The 9,929-nt window shown below is 44.1% G+C and overlaps 1 protein-coding gene and 1 non-coding gene across 2 annotated transcripts; one reads left to right on the forward strand and one right to left on the reverse strand.

Annotated features, from left to right (window-relative positions):
- Window positions 1-90: 90 nt before the first annotated feature.
- On the reverse strand, window positions 91-9,453 carry PSMA3 (proteasome 20S subunit alpha 3). Its single transcript, XM_059850566.1, has 11 exons — window positions 9,359-9,453; window positions 8,408-8,490; window positions 7,732-7,855; window positions 6,914-7,015; window positions 6,746-6,819; window positions 6,101-6,173; window positions 5,099-5,164; window positions 2,432-2,478; window positions 854-921; window positions 644-708; window positions 91-279 (listed from the first exon to the last, which is right to left on the reverse strand). Exons 1-11 carry the CDS (start codon window positions 9,377-9,379, stop codon window positions 235-237), a joined length of 768 nt encoding a protein of 255 aa, XP_059706549.1. The 5' UTR covers window positions 9,380-9,453; the 3' UTR covers window positions 91-234.
- A 61-nt stretch (window positions 9,454-9,514) lies between these two features.
- On the forward strand, window positions 9,515-9,587 carry TRNAK-CUU (transfer RNA lysine (anticodon CUU)). Its single transcript has one exon. It is a non-coding gene; the product is annotated as a tRNA-Lys (tRNA).
- Window positions 9,588-9,929: the final 342 nt, after the last annotated feature.

Consider the following 9,929-nt stretch of genomic DNA (forward strand, 5'->3'; position numbering starts at 1 on the left):
TTAGGAAGCAACAGCAGCCTGATGTTTTTCCTTTTTAATGTCTCCTTAGATACAGCTGCTGGCCTGTACATTTTGAAATAAAAGCTAACAGACAGTAAAATGGAAAATTTATTAGTGCAAGTTGGTCAGTTGGTTTCTTCCAACAAGAACACAACAGCATCCCATGCATAATGCATTATAAACAAACCTGGTCTAAGATAAGAAAAGTTGGACTTGTTTTGGAGTAACAATGTGTTACATATTGTCATCGTCTGACTCATCTTCCTCTTTCAAAGATTCCTGTTTAAAAAAAGAAAGTATAATTATAGTCTAACAGTTGTTTCACAATTCAGCCTGCAATAAACAAAACGAGGTTTGCTGCAGCTTCACACCCCTCTCACAGTGTCCAAACCCTTGTAGTCAGCAGCACAGTTCCCATCAGTACACTGACTTTTGAAGGAGAAAGACCCCACTTGTGGCAGGCAGTGAATTAACAGTTTCAGAGAGCAGAACTATGCCTGGGTTACACTGTAGCCTTCCCTACTGTCCCTTCCCAGTAACCCCAGCTCACACTGAGGGGATGTGTGGTGGGATGATACATTTTCCAGGCAGCCCAGCAGTTTGTCAAGTGAGGCACTGCAACAACACCGAAGTCATAACTTACCTTGGCATATTTTTCTGCTTCTTCTCTGATGTCTTTGGGAACAATTTCATGTTTTCCATTGGTTACTGCCAATAAAAAGAGTATGTCTTAATTACAATTCACACAAGGACCTGACATGCAGACTGAATTTAAGAAGCAATGTTTTTGCTTTAGTTACAAAAAAGTTATAAATTTTCTGGAGTGTTTATAGAAATTACAGAAATGCATTACTTTCTCCAACCCAGCTGAGTTCCAGCTCAAAAGCTTTATCCTTTACTTCATCGTGAACTATGTAGATTCTGAAAGGAACAGACAGAGAACAGATTAGAACAGACTGACCAAAAGGCTAAATATACTTTGTTCCTGTCACAGATTTCTTCTGTTAAAGTATTCTCATGATTAATAGAAGCTCTCCCTGTGTCTTCTCCCCACCAAACACCATCACAGAATTTTCCAGGCTTAACTGCTAATCTAACACCACCTTAAATCATTACAGCAAGATGAGATGTTCAAGTTGCCCTAACTGGAACAAACATTAAGATTTAGATAGTGCAGGACCAAGGCTGCATCATCACTGCCTGCTTCTGCTAGACCAGTTATAAAACAGCTTGGATTGTCCTGCATTTCCCCTGCAAATCTTACTGCAGTTTACACCTACCACTAAATCCCAAATCACACACAGTATCTTGTGTCTAATCAGAAGTCTGTTCAGAAGATTTCCAGTGTGGTGTTTATGGCAAACATGGAAATGGGAATTTAAACTCCAAGTGGTATCACAGCACACACAGTGCCACCCAGACCAGTAAAATCACTGCTTAGCCTGTGGGATAGAAATGTTAACACTGCAGTAACAAAATTGATTTGATTCATCCTGTGGCAGAACACGCAAACAAACTGGAACAATCCTGGGCTGAGACACTCCAAGCAGAACTCACAATAACCTGTGGTTTCACTGTTTAGGAAGCCTGTATTTTGTATTTCTTAGTTTGCTTCAGAAAGCACTAGTATTCAGAAGTTGAAGGATACCAGCAATTTCTGCCCAACATGGAAACCTTGGAGATGGTGGAGGAAGGCAGGACAACTTCTGCAGCACTTCCAGTCAAACAAATATAAAGACTGAAGGGAACATTGGTGTCCAGGGAAATGCCCCTCTGTGCTTAGAGACCCTCCTGTCTGCTAGCTGAGGTGATCTCTAGGCCTTTCTCATGCTTCAGCTGGTTACAAGCCTTTTGCAACAAAGTGTACACCTTCACAAGCTCCTGAAGAAATCACTGCTCTGGACTCTGCCTACTATTTTAGGTTTAAAAGTTATTAAAATCTTTGCTATTTGCTCAGTGCTACTAAGGAGCTGAATTTGAGCTGAAAAACACAGCCCTGTCTAGAGCTGCTGCTGAGTTTGAGCTGAAGCAGAACTAGAATAGAAGAATTTCATTATTATGAATTATTTTAAAATGTCTAATAATAATACAGCTATTCTCAATATATTCCTTTAAAGAAGTTCTACTTTGCTTCTTTCCCAAGCATTTGAGTCTTTTTTTTTTTAGGCTGGGTCCAAAATGTCAGCATCATTTGTGGGCAGCTTCTCTCTGAAGCATCAGGTCCTTGTTCAAACAACTCCTACTTCAGAAGCAGCACACCAAGAAGCTTCCCTTCATCTGTCACCTGGTTTAAATATTTTAAAACCAGGGATTAGAGACAGACAGTTTAACACACAACACCCAATTTAAAAGGAACAGCCTCAGTGTGAAACCAAAGCAAGCTCACCAGGCAGGATTTTTGTCAAGTTGGAAAAACAGGTTACAGACTTACATTTTTGCAACTTCTTTAACAACATCACGGCAGGTCATTTCCTTCATCTGTAGGCAAGAGACACACAGATAGAGGATTTCTATTAAGAGAATGTAAATCTTCCACAGGGTCAGAACAGGAGAGGCTGTGCATGTGCTCGATGAGCTTCATGGTCAGTAGCCAAAGGAACAGAAAAGGCCAGAAGCACATTTCTTCTCTACAATGCATTTTCCAGCCTGCTCTATGCAAGCCATTCTTCCAGGGAAGAATCTTGCAACGGAAAGATTCTAGGAAAAAAATACTACTTGGAAATTCCCCAGTTTAAAGCACTCATCAGCTGAAATCGTAGAAGCTACACTGGTGTTGCTGGCATCCTAAAAGCTTGACTTGTTCCTAGATGCTTTATGCTCAACTGATATAAAATAACCACATGGGAGAGGCACCATATAGTCACATGTAATATTGGTATTCCTTCTAGGCAGCTTAGGAATACTTTTGGTCTTACCAACATTTTATGCAAGCAATTTTGGGCTTTAAGTAATGCCCCAAGAGGAGGATATAGTTTAACAACCAACTGCCTGCCTGAGCAAGGCATCAGCATCTCATTTCACATTTTCTCAGTTACATCACAGTCTTTTGGCAGCTTCACAGTTAATCAGAACAAATGCTGGTACAAATTTCCAGGAAATAATAAACTTGTGTTTTGTAGATCAATTTTTCTGGCCTGTGAAGCAGTAATATATTTTCCTATATTTCATTAATGCAGTTTATCATCTCTTCCAATTCCCCAAAATATTTTCAAACTCTTTGTGTGGCAGGCAGTTGTAAGGCACTGGTGAAGGGATTAAGATGACAAGAGTTCATGTGGAATGTCACAGCCCTTTCTGGGGTGAAGCAACAGGCACAGAAGAAATGCCCATGGCCTGGCTAGACATATGTGCCATCACAATCCCATCTGAAGAGGTTCCTTGAACAGAGACCCACTGCCTTTGTGACACTCAGTCCAGAACAGAAATGTAACTTGTGTCACACAAACATTTAAATGATGATGTGTATTCATGCTTATGAAGTTAGCAGTCAAACAGGAAACCCTAAAAGCTCTACTACTGTCATGCATATTTACAAAAAAAGAAAACTGATGTCAATTTAATTTCTGCCATTATCCTTTTCCCATCCCAGGTATGTTAATTCTGCAGACAATGAAAGCAAACAATGTGAACAGTTTTATCCCAGGAGTTAATCATGATCATGTCCACATATCAAAAAGCTGTATTAGTGTCAGAGCTGCAGGAGATGAAGAGACTAAAGCAGTCTCCACACAACTGCAAGTTTTCCCACAGCTGAGTTTACAGACATAAAATGCAAAGGATGTGATCAATGCAGGGCTTTCTTCTTGCCTCCTCAGCTACAGCAGTTTCACACACTGTATCCTCCCCAGCCAGAGCTGCTCTGCAGTCCCCCAACGCAGGTTAAAGTCCTGGCTCCCTGCTTGCCTCTCCCTTTCCACCTGCACTCATCTCTCCCAACAAACAAATCTTAGCTGACCATCAGCTGGATCACCCCACAAAACCTTTTGTAATTTGGGCTTTTCCCATCTTAGCTTTGACAAATTCACCTTGTCAAAATCAGCTGTGACCTGGAAACCTGCCCAGCCCACAGTGAACAAAAGTTATGGGCACGTGGGGCTGCACTGACCCCACAGAGCTGTGGCAGGATCCCACACTTCATTACTGGGGACCCCCCTAAATGAACACCTCAGCTGGGCCCTGTGCCACACCTCTGTTCCAGGTGTGCATTTACAGCTCTGCTGTCAAGTTCCAGGAACTCACATCAGTAACTGCAGAAGTTCTGGAAAATCTCAGCATTGCACAGAAGATGAACTATTTGGAGTAAATTGTGTGTTACCCAACACAGCACTGTCTTTTGCCAATGTGCACACACAGGAATTGAAATTATGATTTCCCAGGTGCCACAATTCCAGTATAAAGATCTAATGATCATGCAGGCTTCTCACCTTTAACATGGTATTCAAGCATCTGAACTAGATTCAAAACTGAGTGAATCAAGTCTAGAACATTCTCAGATTTCCTGCAATTTTTCAGTCATGGCACTACAGCACCATAAATAGGCTATTCTTAAAAATGTAACAATCATAAACTCTGAACCTTTCCATGAACAGCTGGGACATCCCTCTGCAGACCAAAATAAGATATACTTATAACAGAGTTTCACATCAGTACATCAGACAGCCCAGGAAAAGGATTTGGTTCCGTGTTGTCTCCAACTCCAAGGGTGTCAGATATTAATACACATGAGGAAGGTGGAAATCTTTCAGGATTCTAACTCCAGTCAGCTAAAAGGACACTTCAATACTTTTTGGCTGTCTTCTCTACACAGACCAGTTTTTCCTTAGCAAGAGCAGCCTTTGTGAACTTGTTAAACAAAAGAATCATCTAAAACCTTTGGGAAAAAATAAATACAGCACCCTGCACAATGCTGCCCTGTGGTTTTCATTCAGAATTAAAAGCACATTTATATTTTTATATTCACTCACTTGGCTCACTGGCAAATGTACAAGGAAATATTTCACCCACTTCTCCTGCATTTTATGTATTTCAGGCACCCAAAATGTAACATGATAAGCCAGGAATATCTGTCTTGAGACAGCACAACACTGTTACACCATACCTGAAGTTTTTCTATCTCTGTTTTTGCAGCCTGCCTGGCTTTACCAATGGCACAACCCCAATAACCCTAAAAAAAAAAAGAAATAAGCAATATGTAAATGTAATCAAATTCCAGACCCTCTACACCTCTTGCTGTCACTTAGCACATGACAATCCCACCCCACTCATACTGAGAGGCCAAAAACCCTTGGGATTGTTCTCTCTTGGGGCACATCCCCAAACTGCTGAATAGAGCCCAATTACTACATCAGTACCACCACTATTGATAGAAATTGTCCAATAATTCCTGGACAGAAATTTATCAGCTCAAAATGTTGTAACAGATTTTTTAAAATTGCTATTACAAAAATGGAAGAATAAACTAGAATTAGTTTGAAGAGAGAAGTTCTACATGAACTACAGAAGTTCTACAGGATCCAAGCAAATCCCAAGCTAAACCCACCTACTGTGCAAATGTATTTGAAGTGTAAACACATAAAAATTTAGCATTTCTATTTCTCTCAACATCCATGGTACTGCATATACTGCAAGAAAATTTTAAGAAACCCAGCAGTATGAGTGTGCATTGACCCGTGTGTAACACACACCTGAAAATGCAGCACTAACAACAATTAATAACAATTCTACTTTGATTTGGTTTGCTGCTGGCAGGCAGTGCCAGAGGAACAACCCTCTCTTAGCTGCAGTATTTAGAGAAGGGGTATCATTACAATTCTTGCTTTTTTGGAGCAGTGCACGGGAGTTTTCACTGGACACAGCCACATGGATGAACTCCCAATTTCTGACAGACAAGCTTTAAACTCATTTCTCAGACTGCACTTCTAAGAAATACACAGTGTTTGTTTAACAGGAGCAAAGGAGCAGCAGTGATTCAGCAGAGATCTTCCCAGGCAAAAGGAGAAAACAACAGCAGCTCTTTTGGACCAACACTTACTATTTTCCCAACTAGAAACTTTTAAAAGAGGAACTTATGCTAAGATGGAAACATTTTTGACACACTCACGTATGAAACTCCTGATGGATCAATCATGTACAGCTGTGCACCATCATCACTATCATAGGACCCCAACATGAAACTGGAGGAGAAAAGAAAAATTAAAACCTTTCCTTGTACCAATACACACAGAACTAGAGAGACTACACCAGCTTGGATTTCCTACACCCTTCCTGGAGCAGAACCCCTCCTGTCCTGCTACACTCTGTTGAGCAATTTGCCTCACAACAGCACCTGCACTGCCAGAAACCTTTTACTGATCAGTTACCTGGCAGCAGATCTCTGTTTATCAGCCCCTTTGCACCACAATCACATGGGAGCTGTAACCTGCTCTTTGGGTGTCAGGGCAAGCAGGGTGACTGCACAGCAAAGTTCTGCTTTCACCACCAGCACAGACTGAATGGCACAACCCCTCAAACTTTAAAAACCTGGGGAAAATTAACCAGCTCTGTAGAAGGCTGGCAGAGCCTTATGGGAATATAAATTCCTCACCTGGTGTTAGACATACACAATAAGAAAGGGGAAGGGATTCTTTAGGAGATTAACTGTGGGTTACTAATTCCAGGTTCCAAAAAAGAACTCAGACAAGTGAAGCAGTTCCAGCAAGTGTGAACCAAAAGATATTTACAAACAGAGTGTGTCTGCAAGGCTCACCTGCAGCCAAAAGGCCTGACAGCACTGTACAGGGTGTAGGCATGCACATACATGGCCACTCTGTCTGCAAGATGCTGCGTGCGAAAAACAGGAAAAATAAAACAAGGAATAAAATTTCATTCTCATGTCAAGAATAAAAGGCAAAAGCCCCGAGAGCTGCTCTCTTACCTTGAGGGGGATGTCATAGCCATAGTTAGACCTGAAGTTGGAAGCCTCTTCGCGGGCGATGTCTGCCAAGGAGCGCGCGTCTGCCAGGAGCCCCGCCACGGCCTGCAAGGAGAGCAGCACAGCTGCTCACACCCAGCACACACACACACCCCTGCAGGGGCTCAGCATCCCCTGCCATGGAGCAATCCACACTGCCCATCTGCCACCAGCCTCTGAGCGTGCCAATGCCATCGTGTGTTAACAGAGTTTTCCTCTAGGAAGGTCAATAACCGAAGTTACCTTTGTTAATTATCACCTCGTGACTGACCATGACTGCACCAACCCAAACAATGCTGCACATCCCCTGTATTCACAGGCTTCTCTCACACTGCAACCACTCCCTGACACCATTCTCACACCTACTGTGGACAGGCCTGTCCTCCATACACCAAGCTTTAGGAATTCAGGTGACTTCCTCACTGCTGAGAGGAAAACCTCATATGCAGCATGTTTTCCCTAAACACACCTTATTAGGTAATTGTGTAAAAAAGTACCATTTTAACACTTGTGTTCATATTTACATACAAGTTTGAACAACTGGAAAAGCATTCCTAAAAATTTAAAACAGCCTCAATCTTCTACTTTAAGTTTGGATTTTACTTATGTATGTCTTAAAGAATAAATTGTAAAAAACACTGGCATTTCTGACTTTGTACACAGACAATTTAACATTACTTCCTTAATCTACTTATTTTTGATTCTCTGATTGATAAATTTATCCTTTTGAGGGGGGGGGTCACCTTACAATTTCTGCAGGCCTAAGTGAAGTGGCACCTTACCATCCCAACGTGTCTGTCGACATTGAAGAGGCGTTTATTGGAGCCCTCTTCGTAAAGCTTGGACAGGACTAATTTTTCTACTCCAAACACAACTCCATCTTTGCACCTTATCCCAATTGCTGTACTGGAAGACAAGAAAAATGTCAGTTTCTCACAATGTAAAATACTTCACAGATAATTACCAAGACAGAAGAAACAGAAGATTTCTCCCAAGGTAGGTTGGTCACAACTCCAGCACTGAAGACAGCAAGGGGGTGCAAAATGGGCTTTAAGGTCTCTTTCAACCCAAAAATCATCCTGGGATTCTGTGATTCTAATCCTGATCTGGAGCAGACAGACCCCTGGGTGACCCTGCCAATCCATCCTGCTGCCCCTAAAGCACAGCTGGGATTTCCAGTTCCCAACATTCCTTCACACACACTCCAGGGAGCAGAGACACTCCCAGAGCAGCTTCAGCAGCACTTGGATGTCTCCATGTCCGGAGGAATCCCTAGGAAGCTGATACACATTTACAAAGAAGGTTCTGAGCATGCCTCAATCCACATCCCTAAAATGGGCTTTTAGATCAGAACTCATTTTACCACCACAATTTTACCCTCATGTTTCTCTAGTCCATCAGCACTGCTGTAAAAGAGGCCAAAAGAGCAAATATTTGATGCAGACATTTGTATCTTACCTGCTATTCTCCACAGCTTTCATAGCATATTCCACTTGGAACACTCTGCCATCTGGAGAAAACGTGGAAGCTGACAGGTCATACTGAAGAAGAATACACAATTCTCAGGAAGAAAAACCCACATAGTATCACAGCATTTTCAGATCAAGCCTATTCATTTAAAAAATTCAAGACTGTCACTGCTAGAGATGGTGTGAAGTCCCCAAAGCAGGCTGACCTCTCACACAGGATACAGAAACAGAAGAAAACAGAGACTAAAAGCCAGGAGAGGCTATTTCACAGTGCTAGATGTGAAATCACTGAGCATTACACAACACTCCAAACCTCTGGGAGCTTTTGTCTGCCTTAACATTTCATAGAATCCCAGAGTGGTTTGGGCTGGAAGGATCATCCAGTTCCACCCCTGCCATGGCAGGGACACCCTCCACCATCCCAGGCTGCTCAGAGCCCCATCCACCTGGCCTGGGGCACTGCCAGGGATCCAGGGGTAGCCCCAGCTGCTCCGGGCACCCTGTGCCAGGGCCCCACACCCTCACGGGCTGAATTCCTCCCCAGAATCAACCCTCCCTTTCCCCTGTGTCACTCCGTACCCGCATTGCTCTTTGCAATATCACTGCAGCTCCCGACCGAGAGTCCCTCCCCTGCTTCCCCGAAAGCCCCCACTTAATTTAAACGTATGGATCACAGGAATATGTTTGAAATGCATAATGTATATTATATAGAGGGGAATAAGAAGAGTATTTGCCCCCGCGCCCGCCCCGCCCCGCCGCCGGTTCTCCGGGCCTGCCGGGCCGCAGTGACTCAGCCGCCCGCAGCGCCCCGGAGCCGCCGCGCCGCGCTCGCCGCGGGCCCGGGGCGGCCGCGGGTCGGGCGGGGGCCGGCGGGGGCGGCCGGGCGGCCGCGCTGTGCCCGTGGCGGTGCCGGCGCTGCCGCCCCTCACGCCGCACTCACCCCGGTGCCGATGGAGCTCATGGCGGCGCCGCTGCCAGCCCGTCCCGCGCCCACCGCCCAGCAACGCGCGCTCCCATTGGCCGCCCCGCCACGCTCCCGGGGTGACGTCACTATCTGCTACAGCTAATTAGGTATAATGTGACAGAACTCTGCAGCGCCCGGCTAGCTCAGTCGGTAGAGCATGGGACTCTTAATCCCAGGGTCGTGGGTTCGAGCCCCACGTTGGGCGCATTAATTTTGAATTTCTCGAAGAGTTCCAGGAGGGACACGCCAGCTCCTGAGGGATAAAGCCTCGGTAAATCAGTGGAAAATCAGTTTTTGTAAGTGATCTGCATGCAGGAATAACGTACATAACGAAATGGGAGCCTTGAGAAGCTGGGCAGTGACCACTAAACACCGGATCCCATGACATTTTATTTTTAATAAACAATGCAAGAAACAGATGTTAATCAAGTAGTAGCTCTGGGCTCCCCCACAGACAGAGAGAAATTACAGAGATACCTGGATAAAGCAGGGAACTGGAAATGTAACAAGAGCCAGGGTGGGATTCTCCATCTAGGATGGGGCAACC

The sequence above is a fragment of the Haemorhous mexicanus genome, chromosome 6, assembly GCF_027477595.1.
Source record: "Haemorhous mexicanus isolate bHaeMex1 chromosome 6, bHaeMex1.pri, whole genome shotgun sequence".
NCBI lineage: Eukaryota > Metazoa > Chordata > Aves > Passeriformes > Fringillidae > Haemorhous > Haemorhous mexicanus.

What these genes read in the sequence shown, in the direction of transcription:
- PSMA3 (XM_059850566.1), bottom strand. Translation starts at nt 9,379, where the DNA reads ATGAGCTCCATCGGCACCGGG. An exon ending in CAGAGATAGAAAAACTTCAG is followed by an intron (nt 2,479 to 5,098) that starts GTATGGTGTAAC and finishes TCTTGCCTACAG; the next exon opens with ATGAAGGAAATGACCTGCCG. An exon ending in AAGCAGAAAAATATGCCAAG is followed by an intron (nt 280 to 643) that starts GTAAGTTATGAC and finishes TTTTTTAAACAG; the next exon opens with GAATCTTTGAAAGAGGAAGA.